The sequence below is a fragment of the Lithobates pipiens genome, unplaced genomic scaffold, assembly GCF_037356315.1.
Source record: "Lithobates pipiens isolate NorthernLeopardFrog02 unplaced genomic scaffold, aLitPip1_a1.2 Scaffold_16, whole genome shotgun sequence".
Taxonomy (NCBI): domain Eukaryota; kingdom Metazoa; phylum Chordata; class Amphibia; order Anura; family Ranidae; genus Lithobates; species Lithobates pipiens.
In genome coordinates, this window is record NW_027507748.1 from 60,991,189 (window position 1) to 61,016,405 (window position 25,217).

At 44.0% G+C, this 25,217-nt stretch overlaps 1 protein-coding gene across 2 annotated transcripts in view; it reads right to left on the bottom strand.

The window, feature by feature from the left end:
• Nucleotides 1–799: 799 nt before the first annotated feature.
• LOC143981835 (interferon alpha/beta receptor 2-like) overlaps nt 800–25,217 on the bottom strand; it is a 72,947-nt gene continuing 48,529 nt past the window's right edge. For both annotated transcript variants that reach the window (XM_077479965.1, XM_077479966.1), the window contains 3 exons: nt 18,895–19,060; nt 8,640–8,770; nt 800–1,700 (listed from right to left, as the gene is read on the bottom strand). In XM_077479965.1, coding sequence (XP_077336091.1) covers nt 1,029–1,700; nt 8,640–8,770; nt 18,895–19,060 — 969 coding nt within the window. In that variant the 3' untranslated portion in view covers nt 800–1,028. The remainder of the gene's footprint in view (nt 1,701–8,639; nt 8,771–18,894; nt 19,061–25,217) is intronic.

Below are 25,217 nucleotides of genomic sequence, written 5' to 3' on the forward strand. Positions count from 1 at the left end.
TATTATTTAATTATTGTATTTGAGCAGAAAAACGCATTAAAAAAAACAAAACACTCAAATTAATTGTTTCCATGCATTTCAATTGAACAAAAATAAAAAATAAAAAACACACCAATCTTCCCAATTCAAGCTACAAATAAAAGCTCCAGAACTTTGAGCTTCAGGCGACTTGTAGTGGAGATGTGAACCAACAACTCCATAGAGAATAACAGTTTTTTTTCTCCTCCAAGGTTTTGGAGCTTCGAGCTACAAAAACGCTGAGGAGTGAATGGGGCCTTAGGGAGTATTTCAACAAAAATTACAATTCTGTTGCAGAGGATGTCTAAAATCAGACATGTATCTCAGTGCAGACTGGGAAAATCAGTTGGCCAATCACACAGGCAGGAAATGACATTTCTGAAGACATTCTGTATACCAAAAGTGTACAGAATGCCTTCATTGGATTTTATAGAAAATTACAACAGCTGAGGGTTGAAATAGAATGGTCATTTTTAATAACATTAAATTACAATATGGCTTGTGTTGCAATTGTATACACTGTACTTGCTTTTTTTTATTTTATTATGAAAGTGGAGTTACCCTTTAGGTATTTGATTTGTTCGATTCTGTGTCTACACTTCTAGATCTTAGCGGGTGAGCTGCAGAGGTAACTTTTAAATGATGTGTGAATATAATAAAAAGGTACTTTTTTTCCATTTTCCTGAGATTATACTACATGAAATGTCTATTTTTAGTCTTCTTGACACATAAAGGAGTTTGGTTTGACATAATAAAATGCAAAACTACCATAGAGAAGGAATCTGGTTTACAGTTTCTTTACTAAAACAGAAGACTTGTATATTTGGAATTTTCACAATTGCATTCTGTACAGAAAACCGAAGGCTCCGTATTGATCTTTTCTAATCGCTTGTGTTCCCAAGGTATTTCACAGTAAAAAATAAAAAAATAAAAAAAACAACCCAAACAATGGAGAGATATAAAAATATATAAAAAATATAAGTAGTAATAAAAACTGTATAGTGTCCAGTTCACCGTCTCATGTACCCCGAAACAACTTGATCATCAACATCACAATTATCACCATTATCTGAAAGGTGGTCTTCATAATTATCACTGTCATACTCAATTGGCATTGATTGCAAATCTACTAATACAATCGATGTACATGAACTGATGTCTACATTGAGCGGAAGCCCTTGGCCTGAGTTCATATCTAGTTCATCAGTTGGCTTTACTTCCAAAGATCCTCCATTTTTGAGGCCTGTCCATGTATTTACTGGATTTCCCATACAAATGGAGTTTAGGTTGACATTGACGACCCCGCTGTTGTTGAACGAGAGGTCTGAAGATGATTCTAAGGCAGTGTTTGGTATTGGTGAGAAACTCCCAGATGAATCTGTGATTATGTCTAAGTCTACAGGGTGCATTGTGGAGATTCTCTCTTCATCCGAGGATCCAGTCATCTGATCACTGGACTCTAAAGATGAAGAATTACTTAAAAGTACTGGACCACTGCTGTCTCCTGCACTGGTGTCACTGTCCAATAGATTTTTCCTGCTGGCGTAGCCCCCTTCCTTGTAGTGGTCTTCATTTTCTTGGCTTTTCTCTATATTTATCTTCTGACTTACTACTTCGACTGGTACAATGTATGCCGGAGTGCATTCGTTACTGTATCTACTCTCCGACTGGGGCATGGATTTCTTAAAATGGGAAAAAAGAAAATAGCACAGTTAATTTACTATGATAACGCAAACAATTCTATGCAGTTAAATGCAAGGCTGAAATATCTGTATTACTGTTCAGTCAGTCTTATGATCCACACAATAGCCTGGAAGCAATTTGCTCATTCAGGAAGAACATTATATAGTGAGGGCACGTAACCAGTGTGTTTATGGTCCTCCAATTACCCCCAACCTCTCTTCTCCCTTTAGATGTTAAAGTGGTTCTGAAGGTTGTATTTTTTTTTCTTTATAACATGTTATACTTACCTGCTTGCTATAGGGGCACTCGAGCAGGCTCAATCCCGAGCCATGCTCCTATAACTGCCAATGGCTCCTTCTGCTGTGTGAGCCAATGCACATCACTGGATTAAGATGGGGTCAGGGGCGGACTGACCAGTTGGTCACTCGGGCGCTGCCCCATGGCCCAAGGCCATTAGGGGCCTGGACTCGGCCACACGAGAGGCCACTTGAAGCGGCTATGCCTCCATCACATGCCGTGATCATGTCGATTATAATACTGCTAACAGTGCACTGCTCCCTGCCAGCCCCTCCTTCCCTCCAGTCCGTCCCAGGTGCTTGTATCGTATGCGTCGTGACTCACGACGCATACAGTACAAGCACCTGGGACGGACTGGAGGGAAGGACGGGCCGGCAGGGAGCAGCGCGTCGTTAGCAGCATTATTATCGACATGATCACGGCATGTGATACAGGCACAGCAGAAGAGTGGAGGGGCCAGTGGGGAGATGCGCGCCGTTAGAAGTATTATCGGCATCCGGTAAGTGAAGCCAAGATTGAGACACCTGGGCCCGCACAAGCGATGGGGGGGGGGGGGGCGGGCGCTACTGATACATGAGCCCCGGATCCCCCACCCCAGTGTGTCCCCCTCGGCGAGTGTCCCCCCCCTGTGTGCATGTCCCTGTGTAAGTGTTCCCCTGTGTGAGTGTCAGTGTCCCCCTGTGTGAGTGTGTGTGTCCTCCTCCTGTGTGTCCTCCTGTGTGAGTCCTCCTGTGTGAGTGTGTGTGTCCCCCTGTGCGAGTCCCCCCGTGTGTGTCCCTTCTCCCCCCAGTGTCCCCCTTCTCCTCCAGTGTCCCCGTGTGTGTGTGTGTGCGTTCTCCCTCCAGTGTCCCCGTGTGTGTGTGCGTTCTCCCTCCAGTGACTCCCTGTGTGTGTGTGTATATTCTCCCTCCAGTGTCCCCGTGTGTGTGCGCGCGTGTTCTCCCTCCAGTGTCCCCCTGTGTGTGTACGTTCTCCCTCTAGTGTCCCCCTGTGTGTGTGTGCGCACGTTCTCCCTCCAGTGTCCCTGTGTGTGTGCGCGTTCTCCCTCCAGTGTCCCTGTGTGTGTGTGTGTTCTTCCTCCAGTACCCCCGTTTGTGATCCCCCCCCCCCCAGTTTCCCCGTGTGCTCACCCCCCCACAGTGTCCCCCATTGTGCTCTCCCTCCCCAGTGTCCCCCTGTGTGTGTGCATTCTCCCTCCAGTGTCCCCGTGTTCTCTCCCCCCCCCCCCAGTGTCCCCGTGTGCTCTGCGTGTGTATTGGTTCACTGTCCCTGCTGAAGAGAAGCATCCCCACAACATGGATGGAGTGTTCAGGGTGATATGCAGTGTTAGTTTTGCAAAACACAAGAGTTTTGCTTTTAAGCCAAAAAGTTCAATTTTGGTCTCCTCTGACCAGAGCACCTTCTTCCACATGTTTTCTGTGTCCCCCACATGGCTTCTTGGAAACAGGACTTCTTATGGCTTTCTTGCAACAATTGCCAGATTTGTGGAGAGCACGACTAACAGTCATCCTGTGGACAGATTCGCTCACCTGAGCTGTGGATCTCTGCAGCTCCCCCAGAGTTATCATGGGGCTCTTGGCTGCTTTTCTGATTAATGCCCTCCTTGCCCGGCCTGTCAGTTTAGGCGGACGGCCATGTCTTAATAGGTTTGTAATTGTGCCATATTCTTTCCATTTTCGGATGATGGGTTGTATAGTGCTCCGTGAGATGTTTAAAGCTTGGGATTTTTTTATTTTATTTTTTTATAACCTAACCCTGCTTTGAAGTTCTCCATAACTTTATCCCTGACCTGTCTGGTGTGTTTCTTGGTTTCATGATGCTGTTTGTTCACTAAGGTCCTCTAACAAACCTCTGAGGACTTAACAGAATAGCAGTATTTATACTGAGATTAAAATTACACACAGGTGGAATCTATTTACTAATTAGGTGACTTCTGAAGGCAATTGGTAACACTAGATTTTAGTTAGGGGTATCAGAGTAAAGGGGGCTGAATACAAATGGATGGCACACTTTTCAGATATTTGTAAAAAAAAAAAAAAAAAAAAAAAAAAAAAAAAAAAAAAAAACACAATTTATCATTTTCCTTCCACTTCACAATTAATGTGCCACTTTGTGTTGGTCTATCACATAAAATACATTTAGGTTTTTGGCTGTAACTTGACAAATTGTGTAAAATTTCAAGGGGTATGAATACTTCTCCAAGGCTAGAGAATATATATATATATATATATATATATATATATATATATATATATATATATATATATATATATATATATATATATATATATATATATATATATATACATACACACACACACACATTAATATATATATATATATATATATATATATATATATACATATACACACACACACACACACACATATATATATATACACACACATATATACATACATACTATATATATATATATATATATATATATATATATATATATATATATACACATACATACACACACATACACACACATACACACATATACATACACACACACACACCCCTTAAATATCAACCATGTATTTGCAGATACAGCACTACGCCCAATCTATTGCAACAAATCTTCAATTCTCTGCGCCATCCCCTTTCGAGAGCATCATTTTGGAAGGAACAGCACGCCGAGGCCTGACATCTGATATCTATCAGCTGCTTAACTCCTACTCTACTGCCACTAAGGGCAAGCACGCTTACATGCTCCGATGGGAAAAGGTGCTGGGAGAGGAGACATGGCAGACGATCTGGTCCCAGGCAGCAAAAAGCTCCAACTGTACTCTGTATAAGGAGAATGCATATAAAGTTCTAGTTTTTGGTACCCGACGCCAGATGTACTTCATGCTATATATCCCTCCTGCTCAGATAGGTGCTGGCGCTGCCGGGGAGACAGGGGCACCCTCTTCCATATATACTGAAGTTGCCCCAAGATTGTCCATTTTGGACAGAGACACAACTCCTGCTACACCGCCTTTTGGGGGTGCAAGTCCCCCTGTGCCCAAACAATTTTTACTAGGGGTCTCACCTCTATGGATTTCCAAACCCTCCAAAAAATTATTAAGAAATCGGCAGGCAAGACAAGCAGCATTCCCCCCCCCCCTCCCCCTCCCAGGAGGACCTATACACTACAATAAAAGATGTAGAACTCATGGAAAAGATGACAGCTAGACTACAAGATGGAAATGCACAATAAGGTCTGGGAGGAATGGCACCGCCATGAGGATCCACCTTGAGCCGAGAGATGGGTCCCTACCTCTACCCTCCACTTCCCCCTTCTCCTTCTTAGTCCTCCCCTTTCTTCTCTTTCTAATCTGTATTGTCTTGCTTTCTGTTACTCTTTTTTCTCTGATCTTTTCTGGTCCTGTGATGGACGATGGCAGATTTCATTTAAAAACTGATATTTTATGCAGTATGCCGAACAGGGTTGCCAACCTACCGCAGCATTTTTTACTGACAAAACGTGAAAAAAATCACTGACGGAGCGCATTTTTTACTGGTGACCTGAGAAATTACAGAACTCCTACTGAAAACTAACACTGCGAATGTTTGAACTGTATAAACATGATATGTAAACACTGATAATACCTATAACAAAGTAATTTGCTTGATTTACAATAAAAAATTCAACGCAGCATGAAATGATCAGCCCCTGATATTTACTGGCAGTTGTAAAAAAAAAAAAAAAATAATCAGATTTTTACAAACTTCCAGTAAATTTACTGGCGCTTGGCAACCCTGATGCCAAATATGATAACTCACTACTTAGAATGGGGTATGTTGACACTATGTATACACCGGTTAAATTATCGCCCTAGCATTATATGTGTGTTACAATGTTCAGGCTATGTCCAATTTCTGTTTGATAAGATCAATAAAATGTTATTTTGAAAAAAAAAAAAAAATAGCAACCATGGCTGCCCTCTATCAACATATTATATTAGGAATCAATTATACATGAAAAAAAAAAAGTGGGGAATAAAATAAGCATTGTCTTCCCTGTAAATCTTTTATGCTCAGTTATTTTAATTATTTTGTCAGTCCTTGGGCAGCAAGGTAACCATTCCACATGTTGCGCCAAGGCCGAAGACTTCAAAGTGAACTAATTGGACTATGCTACAACTGGAGGCTCCTTATCTTCTGGGAACAAAGAGCTTCACATGACAAAAAATATTTTATGCAAGGCTGAGCTTCAGATAACCAAATACATCCTCCCTCCCACCCATGTACAATAGTTCTTAAATTAGTGCCTGCAGAATGATACGTTAAAGAGGAAGTAACCCCTCCTCTAGTTCTTCCTGCCCTACAATAGATAGTAAAATGACATGGCGTACTGTCCAGGTGGTGAAGCTTCAAGGATCTGTGCTGCAGGAGAAAAGATCTTGTGAATTCTACACTAGGGCTTATGGGACTTTTATAAAGGGGGACCATTCAGAAAGGAGCATTTGTACATCGCTTAAACTCCACTCTTAACCTCTTGCCTACCGGGCACTTTCTCCCTCTTCCTGCCCAGGCCAATCTTCAGCTTTCAGCGCTGTCACACTTTAAATGACAACTACAGGGTCATGCAACGCTGTACCCAAATGAAATGATCATATTTTTTTTTCACACAGATGGCACTTAATTTTGGTGGTATTTAATCACCACTGGATTTTTATTTTTTTGCTAAACAACTGAAAAAAAACGCCCTTTATTTCCATTATAAAATTTTGTAATAAGTGATTTTTCTTTTTCACTGATGGGCACTGATTATCAGTGCAAATATTCCCTGTCACAGGAAAGCCGGTTAGCAGCTTTCCTTTCCTCTCTCATCGACAGCGTTGAGGAAAGGAAATGCCGTTTACTGACATTTGTCTACATAGGAGCAGCTGTGATTGGACACTGCTGATCATATGGTAAAGAGGCAAGGTTATGAGCACATTACCGATCTAGGTAAAGAGCCATGTCCTTAGGACACAGCTCACCACTGATTGCTCCCAGGGGGCACGCATGAGCGGCGTGACTGGGAGGATGTTATATGATGTTCACCAGAAAGGAGGCGAGTCCTGCCCGGCCAATCTGCTATAGGTAAGACAGTAACTGGTTAAAATGACTTTGCCATTCACATGAATCTGTGAATCTGAATTCACATGAATTTCTTGTTACAAAATTGATTTAAGAAATTCATAGTTTCCCAATAAGCTCAGTGGTTTGATAGACCACCCCCTTCTATGCCCTGTGGTAACATAGGAACTAGAAGAAGAAAACCACAGAAGGCAGGGGACCAGGTGATGGGCAATCCCCAAATGTCTTAGGCTCCTTTTACACTTGTGAGACCCCAGGTTGCAGGGCATGTGAAATTCAATCTATTTCTATGAGAGACGTTCCTACTGACACTACAGAAGCAGTGTTAATTTTGGCAGCAAATTTAGTTTTAGTCTTAGGACTAAAATAGCATTTTAGTTTTAGTCCCATTTTAGTCTTCTGCAATTGTTTTAGTCGTATTTAGTCGACTAAATCTCTAGTACATTTTATTCGACTAAAACTCATTTTAGTTGTCTAAAATCTAATGGGTGTAAATAAATTGTAATGCATTTGTTAAACATTTCTCTACAATTTCCAAACTCATTATATACTGCTCGAGTGAAAAATCTAAATGTTATAATTTATGGCAGGGGTGCCCAACCTTTTGAAGAGCGAGGGCCACCTAAGCAACTTGGTAACCGATCGTGAGCCACAATGAGCGGAGCGGGTGCATGGCAGTACACTCTATAGAGCCTACTTTACTTTTTTTTTTTTGCAGATCGGATTAGAGGTAGGCATTTGTAAACGGACACAAGTCCATTTACATCTGCTACTGTTTGAAGTTTGAGGTGAATGGAGGGTCCAACTGGGTCGGACTTACCGTGTGAAAGGGGCCTATGGCTCAGTGCAGGTAACCCTGAGGTGCACTGCTCTGCACCTGCGGATCAGTTTGAAAGCAGACCAGTAACCACTGCAGAACAGATATGCCCATATATACACTGTGATTTTAGTAATAAACTTACTATTAATAACAGTATTCTACTCCATCACAAAGCAGGAGGTCGGGTCCAGGCCACATGTGGCCCCCGTGGCACTGGTTGGGCACCCCTGAATTATGGTATTGAGGTATGAACATGCACTACAGACCAGTGTCAACTTTGAAGTCAAATTTCATTTTAGTTTTATAGTCTTAGTCTTGACTAAAATGGCATTTTAGTTTTAGTCCCATTTTAGTCTTTTGACTAAACTGGCATTTTCATTTTAGTCGTATTTTAATCATCTCCGTTGTTTTAGTCGACTAAAATAGTACTCATTTAAATGTTTTAGTGGACGAAATTAACACTGTACAGAAGTCGCTGCAGAAAAGGTTCCTGCACTACTTTGGTCCGACTTTCGATGCAACTTCACTCCAGAGAATGTAAAGTTAGATCAAAGTTGCTCCAAAGTCGCACTTTGGAGATGTGCTAACGTAAAAGCAGCCTAACAGTGTAGGATTTCTAGCACTGTGGAGATTTGAACTTTAGCCAAAGCATCACTGAGTCAAGACTACAGAATAAAACACCAAAAGAAGCCAGCTCCCTATAACAGATAGAAGTAGTTAGACAAAAGACATTGAGGTACTCACCAAAATTTTTGGGAAGAATTTCCTGTGCATGCCTATGTATCCAGCTTTGTCTAGTGCAAATAAACACAGTAATACTCCAACAAACAGCAAGATGCCGCACACCGCAGGGAGAATCACATGCGTTCTGTCGACTGCAACAAGAAAAACATGGGGTCAGGTATAAGATAGATGGCTAAAAGAAAGCTGCAGGGTATGTCCAGTGGTTACACATTATGGGGTCTATTTATAACTGTTTTCACACCAAATTCACACAGCTTTTACCCTTCCCCCCCAATTGAAGCCAATAAGCAAAATGTGAATCTTGGGTGAACGTGGTGTGACAGCAGTTATAAAGAGAGCCCTACGAGTCATTATTGAAACATTCACTTGAAAGCATTTAGTTAGGCCATTTAGAGATTGTTGATCAGTCCAACGCTGACCACATACACTGAAACCCAGTTCTATAACCTCCTTCAGACTTACCAACTATGAAGTATCTTCTTAGGAATTAAACATACTGGAAGACAATAGCTGGACAATCAGATTTTAAGGTGAAGCCGTATTTTTCCCATTCAGATATGCCTAATTTAATCTCCCCCGGGGCACAGTCACCTTTCTTTCAACTGCTTCTTTACACTGGTAGCAATGAAGATAAATAACTGATGCTTTCAGGTAAAGGACGCATGCAATTCTCCTTTTAACAACTTCAATACTGGGCACTCCCCCCCCCCTTCCTGCCCAGGACAATTTTCAGCTTTCAGAGCTGTCACGCTTTGAATGGCAATTGAGCGGTCATGTGCCCAGATGACATTTTTATCATTTGAGACAAAGTTTTCTTTTGGTGGCAACCACCACTGGGTTTTTATTTTTTGCAAAAAAAAAAAAAAAAATTAAAATTAAATAACAAAAAAAAGACTGAAAATTCTGGGAAAAAAAAAATAGTTCTTCATTTCCATCAGAAAATGTAAAATAAGTAATTTTTCTCCTTCACTAATTTGCGCCAATGAGGTTGCACTGATTAGGAGGTACTGCAGCACTGATGGTACTGAAAGGCAGAAAACTGACTGGCATCACTGATGGGCACAAAGTGGCATCACTGATGATCAGTGCCCTGATTATCTGTACAGGTCTCCCCTGTGAGGAAATGCTGCTGATCTCCTCTCCTAACACACTGCCAATGTGAAGCAAGGAGAGCCAATAACTGGCATTTCCTTGTTTACATGTGATCAGCTGTGATTGGACACAGCTGATCACATGAGTAAAGAGCCACGTCACTGGCTCTTTACCGAGATTGGGGTTGCGCTGTGTCCTAGGGACACAAAACATTTAGTGTCCCTAGGATGGCACCCGTGTTCGCAGCGCTGCGCAAGCTCTGTGAGACTGGGGCGACATATGACGTTGTCCCAGGACGAGAAAGACACTCTGCCACTGTCAGTCTATACGGCAGGCAGGAGGTGGTTAACATGTGAAAGTGCTGGTGCTTGTCGATTAGTTTAGTGCCCCCATATGAGAGTCCTCAGTCCTGTTTAAACTCCTAAGTCATGACACGCTTATAGCCTCCTCTCTGTTCACAGCGGCTGAACAGAATGGGGAGTGAAAAGAGGGCGATTATGTTCTGCAGGGGAGGGTGGTGGTTAAACCAGTTAAGGAGTAAGAACAGGCTAGAACCTCTGTTAGGTTCTTTCTGCTGTCTGTGTGTCTGCTAGGAAGATTCAATTTCTCGATTTCTCCTGGTGAACATTTTCACCAAACCAGAAATGGAGAAAAATCTAAAATAAAGCCAGCTCCAGGCTCAGACCCAACCTCCTCCTCTGGAGGCCCACCCATGCTGTATGTTCTTGCTTTACACTTCTCTTTAGAAGTCTACAGCCTGGTCACTTCATGGCATGGCCTAAGTCAGATGCTCATTGTCATCCAACCCCAAAGATAAAGGACATCTTGTGGCTGAAGAGAACTACTGGGGGGGGGGTTGGGTAGGAGAGGTGGAGAGGGATTAGGTGCATTCACTCCCTTGGTCATATGATAGTGCTTGGGCCTAGTGATTGGAAGCCAGGCCTGATCTGTCACAGGGGACAAGGTCACATGCTTCTCCAAACCCCAAAGTACTAGGGTTATTGGCTTAAATGGTGGAAGGAGCATTGATCCAGCACCTGTCAGGTGAGTACAAGTGGATCATGGTATTTTACTGCCCCATATCAATGTGAGTCAATGGGCAAAAAAATTCAGAATGTCTCATGATTTTCTGGATGTGATCTCTTAGTGCCCTCCCCGACCCCTGCTCCCAACTTTAACTAGTTCAGCTCTTTGGACATGTGTGGTACATTCAAAGAGTGAACAGGTTAAAACAATTTTACATTTTATCTGTGGGCTCTGGGATTTTATGTAAAAATTGATCTACAGTAAGGATGGTTACCCCATCTACTCCACAGTCTTGTGAACTGGAAGTGCTCAGCTCTGAGCACTTCTGGTTCAGAGCTGTCAAAATCCCAGCTACACTCCTATGCTTGGTTGCTGGTGCAGAGAGCAGAGGAGACATTAGAAGTCTAACAGACCCCTGATGTCTATATAAACAGTGTTTTTAATCACTTGCCCAGTGCTATTACATGGGGGCTTCTGAATCCCTAAATTACATTTTAGTGCCTTTTTCCTGAAAATATACCTTAAAAAAAAAAAAAAAAAAAAAAAGGATGAAACTACCATCTTCTTTTTTTTTTTTTTTTTATATCTTTATTTAGTTTTCTTTTATTTTTTTTCTTCCCCTTACAAATAGAGTAAGACAGAGGGTACAATGGAAATACATTCAATCCATATCTCATTCTTTTCTTAAAATCTTTTACATACATGCAAAATAAACATTTCCTTTCCCTCTTCTACCCCTCCCCCCCCTCCCTGTCTTGCAGTGGGTTTGGAGAAATATCCTCCCCAGCCAACCCTATGTTCATCTTACCCAGACTTATTTTACTATTTCTTCAACATACCTCCATGATTTTTTAAACTTTATCCACGCTGCCCATTTATCCTTACACCCCTCATCAGCTGCCCCTTCTTCTTCCTCCCCCTCTGAGCATTCTATATTCTGTATTTCATTAACCCTGTGTATCCAGTCTCGTATCTTAGGGCTGTCCGTCTCTCCCCATTTTTTAGGGATTAGACTTTTTGCGGAACTGAGCAGTATGGGGATTAATGAGGACATATATTGTCTCACAGGGCTCTCGGTCCCGTGAAACAATACAGTCCAGGGGTCTTCTACTATGTCTTTATTTGTAACAACTTTTATTAGCTCTAGCACCTCCTTCCAATACTTTTTGATTTTCGGGCAATCCCACCAGATGTGAGCCATGGTTCCTATTGTCTTACACCCCCGCCAACACTCTGGGGATTGCGCGATTACAAATTTACCTAGTTTGTCTGGGGTCGCATACCACCTTGCGAGGCACTTATAATTTAGTTCCGTCAACTTATGGTTAACCGTCGCACTATGTGTACGTTTCATTATTTTCTCCATTGTCTGTGTACAACATCGAGTCCCCAGCTCTCTTTCCCATTTTTTAATGTAAGGTGGACCCTCCCAACCTTCTACCGCAGATAAAATTTTATATATTCGACCTATGTTTTTTGATTTCTCTCTACGGCAAAGCCGCTCGAGAGGCCTATAGTCTTCCTCGCCTCTAATTGGATGGGGCAGTTTTGATATAAAGTGTCTTAACTGAAGGTACCTCCAAGTGTCTATACTCATAAGTTCCGTGCTCATTCTCAGTGCTTGAAATGTATTTATTTTACCTCTGTAAATAATATCTTTTACTTGTGCATTGTTATTTATTATCCAGTTTCCCCCCACCTCCTGTTTCCCTGGCATAAAAAAATCATTGTCTTTTAAAAAAATCAAAGGTGAATTATAACTCCATTTGTTTTGTGCATGTGTTCTGTCCCATAGTCTAAGAGCAATCCGTGTTATTTCATGTGTGTTTGGCCCTATTGTCCTGTATTGAGGGGGGTTCCAGATAATTCGTCCTAACTGTGCTTGACTCAGTGCCTTTTCTACTTTTACCCACCTTTTATTATTTCCCTCTTTTCCCCATTCCACCACTCGAGTTAGTACTACCGCATTATAGTATTTTTTGAAATCCGGAACGGCAAGGCCCCCCTTTTTTTTTTCTCTACTCAGTACCGCGAAGGCTATCCTTGGTTTTTTATGTTGCCAAATATACCCTGAAATCAACCCCTTCAACATCCTGAAAAAAACTGGGGGGAGCGATATGGGCAGCATTTGAAACTTATATAGAATCTTTGGGGTCAAAACCATTTTGACTGCATTGATCCGCCCTAACCAGGAGAGGTGGCTGATTGTAATTTTTTTTAGTTCTCTTTTTATTTCCTCTAATAGGGGGATGTAATTGTTAACATATATTTTCCTGATGGTATTGGAGAGGTAGACTCCCAGGTATTTGATCTCCTTTCTCCATGGGAACCTAAATTCCTCCTGGAGTCTGATCTTTTCCTGTCCTTCAATGTTGATATTTAAGACTTCGGACTTGTTGAGGTTTATTTTTAAATTCGAAACTTCCCCATATTTTTCCAGTAGCCTCAACAAGTTCGGAATCGTGATCCTTGGGTTGGAGATATAGAACAGCACATCATCCGCATAAGCTGCGAGTTTGTGCTCTTCCTCTCCGACCATGATCCCCTTTATGTCAGGGTTTTCTCGGATAGAGGCCAATAGAGGTTCCATAGACAAGACAAATAAAAGAGGGGACAGCGGGCACCCCTGTCTAGTGCCGTTCTCCATTTGAAAAAGGGAGGAGGACAACCCATTCACTTTTACTGACGCCTGCGGGTGGTTGTACAGCACCTTGATCCATTGGATCAGTCTTGGCCCTAGACCCATCACTTTCAGAGTTTCAAGCATGAGTCCCCAGTCTACCCTGTCGAATGCTTTTTCAGCATCTATCGACAGGAGTAGTCCTGGGGACCCATTCATTTTTAAGGCCTGTAGCAGGAGCAACGAGCGTACTCCGTTGTCCCGCCCTTCTCTCTCAGGAATAAATCCGACCTGGTCCGGGTGCACCAGGTCGGACATCCTGTCCTTCAGTCTCGATGCTAAGACCTTGGCGAATAATTTGGTGTCCGCGTTTAGTAGGGCTATTGGCCTATAACTAGAACACAATGTACTATCCTTACCCTCCTTTAACAATACCGTGATGGAAGCCCGCAGGGCCTCACCTCCCATCGCACAGTCTTTACCTAAGCCGTTCATATACTTACAAAGCTTGGGGACCAGCGTCTCTTTATATTTTTTCAGATATGAAACCGTGAAACCATCTGGACCTGGGCTTTTCCCAGAGGCGGTATCTTTCAACGCCTTGTAAATCTCTTCTTCTGTGATGGGTCTATCTAGGTTACTTCTATCAATCTCATCTAAAGTTGGTAATTTCACTTTGTTCAGAAATTCCTTAATTTTTTCTTTTTTCCCTATATCTTTTATCCCATTCTGACTTATATTATACAGAGCTTCGTAGTATTGCTTAAACACTTCCGATATCTCCCTGGATGTGTGGGTCATCTTACCATCCTTATCTTGAATTTTATCTATAAAGTTGTCCCCACTTCTCCTTTTCAGCTGCCTAGCTAGATGTCTACTTATTTTATTTCCCTGATAGTACCTCTCTCTGGTTCTCCTATCCAATGTCCTTTTTGAATCCTGCTCCATCATATCTTTAAGTTCATCCCGTTTAATCACCAATGGATGAAAATATTTCTGCTGTTGTCCCCCTGTTTTTTTATGGGCCTGTTCTAGTTTATAAACCTCTTCTTTTAGACTTTCAATTTTTTCCAGTCTTTCTTTTTTTTTCCTTGTGCCCATGGAGATGAGGATACCTCTAATATATACTTTATGTGCCTCCCATAGAGTGGCACCCGAAATTTCTTCTGTATCATTAACAGAGAAATAAAATTCAATTTCCCTTAGCACTGCCTCCGCAATTTTCTCGTCCTGCAATAGGCTCTCGTTCAGGCGCCACATAAACGGTGGCCTCTGCATTTCGGGTATCCTCATCCTCACCGACACCGGAGCATGATCTGACAATGTAACTATTCCAATCTTGGATTCTGTTACGTGATCCAACAATCTGTGGTCGACTAGTATATGGTCCAACCGGGAGTACGTCCCGTGTACGTGGGGAAAAAAAGGTGTAATCTTTTTTTTTTTCATGCTGTAACCTCCATACATCCATCATTTGATGTTGTTTCAGCCTAAGTTTAATCATCTTACGCGCCTTCATATTTAACCCCCCAGCACGGGACGTACTATCCCAAGATGGATCCATATAAAAGTTGAAATCTCCTGCAAGGACCACATCCCCCATCTTAAATTCCTCTAACTTCCCCAGCACTATCTTCAAATATCTTATAGGATTTTTGTTGGGGCAATATACATTTGCTAGGGTGAGGAACTTATCCCCTAATTTTCCCTTTACAAACATATAACGGCCGTCGGGGTCTATCTTCCTGTCAGTCACTGTAAACTTTATGCCTTTCTCAAACCCGATTGCCACTCCCTTAGCCCTTTTTATCGGTGAGTCCCCATATAGCCAATTTGGATAGTTAGCCGAGTATAGTTTAATATTAGAGTCTTGCGACAAGTGAGTCTCCTGTAAAAATACCACCTCCGCTCTGTACATCTGTAGTTCCTTTAACAATTTGTGCCTCTTACCTACAGAGTTCAGGCCCTTTACGTTATAAGACAAAAAATTTACCTCTAACATTTGAATTTTTCAGATAAGATGAAAAAAAGAAAAAGGCGTGATCTGTGACACCTTGGTTGACATTGCAAGACACCTCCCCCCCCCCCTAACCTCCCCCCTTCCCTACCTTCCCTCATCCCTCCCACCCAACCTCCCCCCCTCCCGCCCCCTGGCCGATTCCTGGCCACTTTTCTGCAGCTGAGGATCTCCTCCATTCTGCAGACTTCTCCCGCTAGGGTGTGACTCCGACTAAGGCCCCCCGTGTCTGGGTCCCCCCTGCCTCCTTCCCCTAAGAAGACAGGAGGTCCCCCCACCGATGGGGTATGATATCCCGGGGTCCCCCATGATCCTTCCGCCACCCTCACCCCCCACCCCTCTCACCCCCTCCCCCCTTCCACCCCACAGAAAAATAACCATCCAAAGAGTCATGTTCCCCCGTCAAAGACCCCCGTGTCCATCCACTAGGGGACTTTGATATTTGTTGGTACTGGGATCCCTAGGTTATTGCAAAAAGCCTCCAATTCCTCGAGGAATTTTAATCTGAATGTTTGTCCATCTCTTTGAACCAATAGGGCCGCAGGGAATCCCCAGCTGTATCTGATATTTGCCGCTCTCAGTAGTTCTAATAAAGGTTTTAAGAGTCTCCTCCGGGCCAGTGTACCTGCCGATAGGTCTGCGAAAATCTGTATAGGGACCCCTTCATATATTAACGGGGACGACCCCTTAAGCCTACTCCATATCTTAACTTTGTCGTCATAGTAACTGAATTTGATGATTACGTCTCTCGGGACCTCTTCCCTCAGACCTAGGGGTTTCCTCACCCTATGTACCCGTTCGATCTTTAAGACCTCTCCTATTGCTTTTCCCAAAATGGGGTTAAAAATTTTTCCCATCTTAGCCTCGAGATCTTCTCCCTGTTGTTCCGGCAATGCTCTGACCCTCAGATTTTGTCGTCTATTCTGGTTTTCTTGTTCGTCCAATTTATATAAAGTGTCCCGCTGATCTATTTGCAGTTTCTTTACTTGTGTTTGCAGTTCTAAAATTTCGTGGGCCTGTTTTCCTGTTAATTCCTCTGCCTCTTCCACTCTCCTCAGTAAATGGCCCATGTCCATTCTGACATTAGAAATTTCAACTTTGATGGTGTTTTCAAGTTTGGCGAACATTTCCAACATTTCACTTTTAGTGGGGATTAGGGCGATGTCCCTCTGTCCCCGCGAGTTACCATCTATTTCTGGGTCCGTATCCTCCCCTGAATTGGCTCCCGGGGCCCCTGCTGTCTTGGATCCTTCTCTCTTTTTCTCCTTTACTCCCTGCTGTTTTTTTTCTATGCCGGGGCTTTTTAAACTGGTTTCCTTCAGATATTTCTGAATCGTGCTTGTATTCAGGTTCTCTTTTGGATCGTTCGCCTTTTGATTTCTTCCCCTCATGTTTACCCCTTTTGTCCTTTGCCTCCCCAGGTTTATTAGGGCCGAAAAAACAGCGCACTGAAAGGAAAGGCGACAATTTTTTGTACAGTCTCTCCTTAGTTGTAGCACCTGTCCTGTGCTGAAAACTCCGGCCTCAACCCGTTTTCACCTGCTCTATGATTTTAAGCAGGGTGAACTCTCCCATATAGTTTTAGCTACAATTTCACATGCTCTCAAGATGAAAGTTGCAATGCGATTCCACGGCAAGGACCTCACGTTTAACCTACTTAGCCTTCCGACACTTGACCACTGTACTTTGTGCTCAGAGCCGCTGCATCAATTTTTAGGTGTATTACCTCTTGCACATCCTTTATAAATACATTCCATTTGATCCTATTTTACACTTGATCTTTAGTATGTCATCCTCTGACATCAGTTCACCAGCCCATGTGCCGTGGGCCTTCAACAGGTTTAGACAATCAGGGAGAGGATCATGTAAAGTTCCAGAAATAATCAGCAACTACAAATCAAAGTGAGTAGTAATCAAAAAAAAATGAATACCTGGAGAGGCAGGGGATTTTGTCCGGAAGGCAGTAAGCAGCAAATGTCTACTCAGGACTCCGCTGTCTTCCAGTGCTTCAGGGTAAACTTGAGGCTTTAGTTTGATTTATCTTTCCTTCTGTTCCTGGAGCATGGCTGCTTTATGTAAGTACTTCACGCACTTTGCGGGGGGGTGAAGGGGGTGATCGGCGTTAAGGCTCCGCCGCACTGTGGTTCTACTCTTCTGCTCGTGCCCGCCGTATACATCGAGATGCGGGAGGGATTGGGTGGTACGGGCCGGGCGGCTTCATGCATGGAGCTCGGCGTCCTTTCCCCTCGCGCTGCTCCAGCTGATCGTTAGGACCGCCCCCATCTGCTCACGCTGGCGCCGTCATCGGGTCCCTCCCCTCTCTCACGGACAACACTCCATCCTGATTGATGACTCTGCCAACCCCTCCAGCACAGCTTCTCTTCACACAAGGATGTGTGTACTGATCAAAACACTGGTAGCCTACCATCTTCTTTTAATTCTACAAAGCCTTAGGTTTCATAAAATGTATAATGTTCTGGGAGTTTTAAAGCGACGTTCCACCCAAAATTGGATTTCCGCTCATTTGGTACTAAATGTGGCACCGGAGGGGGGGGGAGCAGATACCCATCTTTGACAGGTTTCCTATCCACACTTCCGGGAGTCCGGGCCGCAGCGTATTACGTCAGCAGCTCGGCTCCCTCCTCGACCTTCCTCTGACGCCAGGCCAGTAGGAGCGCGCAGAGGTGCCTTGTGCATGCGCAGTAGGGACTCGGCGTACAACCGTAATGCTTCACTACCAGGTTCCCGTACCGGCAACAGCAGCACCCGACAGCTGATGGAAACATAAGCTGTGTTGCCGATATCGCTGGACTCTAGGACAGGTATAATAGACAGGTGTTCTATTATTAAAAGTCAGCAGCTGCAGTATTTGTAAGTGCTGGCCTTTCATTTTTGCAGAAGTGGGCAGACCTCCTTTTTAAGTAATTTTATAGTAAAAAATGCTGATTTTTTTTGTTGTTTTTAACATGTGCAGAAAAACAAAAAAATGCTCTAGGGTGGAAGCGGCTATTAAAGGGATTTGAACCGGAGGAATGAAGGCCTGATGCATTTTAGTGTAAGGTCCGTTTTAAGGGATGGTTCACACCAGGAATCGCACGGAAACAAGCTTGTTTTCCTGTGCAATTTGAGTGCAGTGCGTTTTACGACCATCTGAATGGCTTAAAATCGCACTGCGCCACATCAAAAGTAGTGCATGCACTACTTTTAAAAACGCACTGCTACCGGATCGCATAGTACCTTGGTACCATGTGATCAGGTGCAGCAAGAACACACTGGAATTGCCATCTGTGTTTAGGGCGTTACCTTTACAATTACATTGACACTCGCTGCAGATTGCAGACACAGTGCGTTTTGAATGCGATTCAGAAAACGAGCACGGAATGCAGGTTTCCCTGCACTGCGTTTCAATCGAACCGGCACTAAACGGGAAGTTGCATATCTGTACCAATGTAATACAAACATTAAAATGTAAACAAACCAACATAATAGTGTTGTCGTACCTCTGGAGACGTCTCCTGTGATGGCACATTTCGGTGCGGATAGTATAGAAGGTTTAGCTGTGTTGAAACCCGCTTCTACCTCCACCACCACACAGTAATTTGTATTTGGCCGCAGATTTAAGGTAACTGTAGGATTCAGGTTAGTCAGCATTTTGGTGGACAAACTCTAAAAAGCAACAGAGGAGGACATTGTTAGAAAGGACTCGCTTAGTAGCTCTGTTAAAAAGTACAAGTGGTATTACGGTATCATTAGAATACTAGCGTTTAAAGTAGAACTATAGTGAAAACTTTTTTGTTCATTTTGGATAGCGTAAAGGAGGGTTATAACCAGTTTCAGATGTTCTGTCATCTGTTTCCCATTGCAGAGATTTTTCTTTTCACTTCCTGTCCCATAGCCAAACAGGAAGTGAGAGGAAATTCCTGCAAATTAAGAAATTTCAGTTCTTTCGATCATAGAGGCTCAGCATATGTGGGCATTACTTAAGGCAGTCCACATGCAAATGCAGTCTGCCTAGGATCGCCCACTTCTCCAGACATCCACCCATAAAGGCATTTTGATATTTGCATAAATCTCCGAAGAGCCAACCTACTGCTGCATCAGGGCTAAGGCTCTTTAACCACTTTCAGACCGGACCATTTTGCTGGTAAATGACCAGAGGTCTTTTTACAATTTGGCACTGCGCTGCTTTAACTGGTAATTGCGCGGTCATGCAATGTTGTACCCAAACAAAATTTGCGTCCTTTTCTTCCCACAAATAGAGCTTTCTTTTGATGGTATTTGATTGCCTCTGCGATTTTTATTTTTTGTGATATAAACGTAAAAAGAACGCAAATTTTGAAAAAAAATGATATTTTCTACTTTTTGTTATTAGAAAAATCCAATAAACTCAATTTTAGTCATACATTTAGGCCAAAATGTATTCAGCCACATGTCTTTGGTAAAAAAAAAGTCAATAATTGTATATTTATTGGTTTGCGCAAAAGTTGTCACATCTACAAACTAAGGTACGTTTTCTGGAATTTACGCAGCTTTTAGTTTACGACTGCCTATCTCATTTCTTGAGGTGCTAAAATGGCAGGGCAGTACAAACCCCCCCCAAATGACCCCATTTTGGAAAGTAGACCCCCTAAGGAAATTGATAAGTGGCATGTTGAGCCCATTGAATATTTTATTTTTTTGCCTCAAGCGATTGAATAACGACAAAAAAAATTATTTTTTTTTTTTTTTACACAAAGTTGTCACTAAATGATATATTGCTCACACATGCTATGGGCATATGTGAAATGACACCCCAAAATAAATTCTGCTGCTTCTCCTGAGTACGGGGATAGCACATATGTGGGACTTTTTGGGAGCCTAGCCGCGTACGGGGCCCCCCGAAAACCAAGCACCGCCTTCAGGCTTTCTAAGGGCGTAAATTTTTGATTGCACTTCTCACTACCCATTACAGTTTTGAAGGCCATAAAATGCCAAGATGGCACAAAACCCCCACAAATGACCCCATTTTAGAAAGTAGACACCCCAAGCTATTTGCTGAGAGGCATGTTGAGTCCATGGAATATTTTATATTTTGCCACAAGTTGCGGGAAAATTACAAACTTTTTTATTTTATTTTTTCACAAAGTTGTCACTAAATGATATATTGCTCACGCATGCCATGGGCATATGTGAAATGACACCCCAAAATAAATTCTGCTGCTTCTCCTGAGTACGGGGATACCACATATATGGGACTTTTTGGGAGCCTAGCCGCGTACGGGGCCCCGAAAACCAAGCACCGCCTTCAGGCTTTCTAAGGGCGTTACAGTTTTGAAGGCCATAAAATGCCAAGATGGCACAAACCCCCCCCAAATGACCCCATTTTGGAAAGTAGACACCCCTAAATTTAGGGGTACACTAGTGAGACTAGGTAATAAATGGCGGGTGCCCTGAAACTATAAAAAAATAACTAACCAACCAGCGTCACCTGTAACAGTTATATGGTGATCACTGGTGAAAGGGTTAACTAGGGGGCAATCAGGGGGCTTTATGCGGTAGTATATGGGGGTCCCTGGCGCTATAAAAAGCTGCGGCGAACCTAAATACCTACCTGCCTAACTAGCATCACCTGTGACACTAATACAGCGATCAGAAAAATGATCGCTTATTAGGCTGGGTTCACACTGGAGCGATGCGGGAACGCCACGAATCCGCGGCGGGTTCCCGCATCGCATGCCTCCCGGCGGCAGTTCACACTGCCCTATGCGAACTGCTGGGAGTGTCAGTGAAATGTTAATGACACCCCCAGATCAGTTCGCATATCGCAGTGCGATCTGCAAACTCGGATCGCATGGTTTGAACACCCATGCGATCCGATTCTGCTGCGGACCAAAAAAAGGGTCCCGTGCGAGTTTGCGGCGGGTGCGGCGCGAATTCAGCCATACTATCTGTATGGCTGAACTCGAATCGCACAGAGATCGGATGTGATTTGCACTGCAGTGCGAATCACATCCGTTCTCATAAACCGCTGCAATGTGAACCCAGCCTTTGTGACACTGGTGATGGGGGGTGATCACGGGGTTAAACCTTTATTGGGGGGGTTAGGGGGGTACCTTAGAACTAAAGGGGGCTAACCCTAACTGCCCTAACAGTTATTACAGTCACAAATGACACCCGCCGGGTGATCAGGGGGTTAAACCTTTATTAGGTAATAAATGGCGGGTGCCCTGAAACTATAAAAAAATAACTAACCAACCAGCGTCACCTGTAACAGTTATATGGTGATCACTGGTGAAAGGGTTAACTAGGGGGCAATCAGGGGGCTTTATGCGGTAGTATATGGGGGTCCCTGGCGCTATAAAAAGCTGCGGCGAACCTAAATACCTACCTGCCTAACTAGCGTCACCTGTGACACTAATACAGCGATCAGAAAAACGATCGCTTATTATGCTGGGTTCACACTGGAGTGATGCGGGAACGCCACGAATCCGCGGCGGGTTCCCGCATCGCATGCCTCCCGGCGGCAGTTCACACTGCCCTATGCGAACTGCTGGGAGTGTCAGTGAAATGTTAATGACACCCCCAGATCAGTTCGCATATCGCAGTGCGATCTGCAAACTCGGATCGCATGGTGTGAACACCCATGCGATCCGATTCTGCTGCGGACCAAAAAAAGGGTCCCGTGCGAATTTGCGGCGGGTGCGGCGAATGGCTGAACTCGAATCGCACAGAGATCGGATGTGATTTGCACTGCAGTGCGAATCACATCCGTTCTCATAAACCGCTGCAATGTGAACCCAGCCTTAGTGACACTGGCGACGGGGGGTGATCACGGGGTTAAACCTTTATTGGGGGGGTTACAGGGGTACATTAGAACTAAAGGGGGCTAACCCTAACTGCCCTAACAGTTATTACAGTCACAAATGACACCAATGCAAAAAAAAAAAAATGCAATTGGTGTCACTGTGACTGGGGGGGCAGGGGTAATTGGGGGGTAAAGGGGGGGTGTGAGTGTGCCTGGCATGTTCTACTGTGAAGTGTCGTGTTGGTGCAACTCACCGATGCTCTCTCCTCGGTGCCGGAACGAAAAATACCGACACGGAGGAGAGATTACATCACTTCCTCTCCTGTGTTTACATTACAGGAGAGGAAGTGATGCAATGCTTCACTCCCATTCGTCAGGAGCGATCGCGAGGGGGTGGCCATGAATGAATGGCCGCCCCCTCATCCCGGATCGCTCCTGCACGGATACCGACCGCCGCTGGCACCGGGGGGGGCCCGATCGGGCCCCCCACCCGCGGGAAGGCAGGGACGTACATCTACGCCCATATGCCTGCCCGTGCCATTCTGTCGACATACATCGTCGTGCGGTGGTCGGCAAGTGGTTAAAGGAGTACAGAGGAAGGGTGCCGTGATGTTTTCAGGAAGCCATGCACTTCTGGCTCCTCATCTGCCATGAGCTGCCTGCACGGCATAGAGAAGCACAGACTTCTAGTGATAAGGTACATTTTGTAGCCTCTGCTGTCAATATGTACTATACTGCACTCCCCCATTGGATCACCGGAACTACGAAAAAAACTTATTGAAACTCTGGGTCGGAAAGCTTCTCTGTTGTGCATCAAAAAGGTACCATGGCTAGCTATTTTTACTCCATCACAGTCTGGCACACACAAGCTAAGGGCTCGTTTACACTTGGGGCCGTGATTGCCGCCCTGCTGAAAAGCAATTAACAGTGGATCACTTTTCAGAAGGCAGATGACAAGCAGCTGGCAGGCGATATGTTGCCTCCTGGATGTTTAACACATCCGAGGCTTCATCGCCACAATCTGTTGCAGCACAACCCTACTCACTTTAATGTGTTACGGTTCAGCAGCCACACCTCCCCGTTAATAGCCGCAGTAGGGATCGGAAGATCGCACTGGCATGAATTGCCAGTGTGAATGTAGCCTTAAAGCGCAACGCCACCCAAAAGGGAAAGTTCCTCTTTAAGCCACCCCCGCCCCTCCCATATTTGGCATGTCATTTTTGGAGGGTGGGTACCTGGTCCCACTTCCGCTTAGATCGCCTCAGAAATCTGAGCAGAAGTTCTCCTTCCCCCCTCCCCAAATCACATCACAGGTCCCAGAAGACTGCGGGACCATTCACAAAGCACAGCGTGGCTCACATGTGGGCAGCCAGCTGTGAAGGTGCTGGAAAACCAGAAAGCTAGTGAAGAACCTAGCCCAGGCAAGGATGGCGCTGGATACCTGGGCAGGTAAGTGTCCTCATATTAAAAGTCAGCGACTACAGGATTTGTAGCTGCTGACTTAATTTATTTTTCCCAGACTGGACATCCGCTTTAACCCACCCTGGAGGTATTCCCGAGTCTGGCCTCGGGGTGTAATTTCAGTACCATAAGCAGTAACCCTGAGCCAGACTCGGGATCGCATTGCAGGATACAGGAAGAGTTACTTACCTTATCCCCTCGATCCCGCTGTGTGTGCGAGTCGTCCTCCGCTCGATTCACACAGTGCCCGAGTGCCGCTGGGCTCCGTTCCCTGCGAAGTTATGACCCACGGGAGCGAAGATTGGCGCCAAATTCAAAAAAGTAAAAAACACACAACACACAATACACATACAGTACTGCATAAAAAAAAATTACACCCCCCCCCCTTTGTCCCTAGTGGTCTGCCCAGTGCCCCGCATGTAGTTTTAGATTATAAATACAGTTTTTTTCTGCCTGGAATTTGGAGACTGTCCATAGCAACCAAAAAGTGTCCCTTTATGTCAAAAGTGGTCATAGACCAGCTAGAAAACAGCGATAATAAATTATAATCACTTGCAGAATTGAGTGATAGCGATTTCTGGGGAAATTCGTCATCAAACACTAAATCTAATGAAAGCGACAATTCTGCAACTGAACAAATTTCAGTGTTTTTGATTTGATTACATTATTGAATATTTTTTATTATATTATCATTTCTTTTATTTATAGTTATTTATTATATTATAATTTATGATTTTGTGTTTCAAACTTTATCATACCCTGGATGAGTTATTCCTAAGAATTGCAGGCCTACAATATAAAACACCAAATTTACCTGCAAAATAATGGTACCGCTTTTAGCACCTAAAATCAGAAATAATGTATGCCGATGATACCCTTCTGTACCTGGCAGACTCGGGTCCCTCCCTGTGCGCTGCCCTTCATTCTATAGAATGTATCGATGGCCATTCGGGTTTGCGTATTAACTGGTCCAAATCTCAGATCCTTCCCATTGACCATTTCCCCCCTCCGTTCACGTCTCCACCTCTGAGCCTCCCAAGGGTCTCCTCAATTAAGTACCTTGGGGTGCAGGTGACCAGATCGCTCAGACTACACACTCCTTAACATTGAACCCCTATGTACCCTGATCAAGACTAAGACACAGAATTGGGCCAGGCTACCATTGGGGGTTATGGGACGCATTAATTTATAAAATTATAATTTTACCAAAGATACTCTCTCGTGTGGCATGCCCCCCTATATATACCACAAAAAAATTTCAAAACGATTGAGTCTGTTCTTAACTCATTAATATGGGGGCACAGCAGACATAAATTATCCTGGAAGCTCCTGAAAAACCCGGCGACTTTGGGAGGAGCTGTTCTTCCAGACTTTCAGGAGTACTACCTTGCCTCCCAATTATCCCATTTTTATTATTTTGACAAAAGCGAGCTACTACGATATCAGGCACTAATCTGTGGACATCCTGACAATCCAGCCCACACCCCCCTTCAGGCAGTCCTCAGGGCCCCCTTGACGGGTTGCTCCCCCCGCCATAACGCAGACATGCTGACACATCACCGGAGGGTGTGGGGTGTG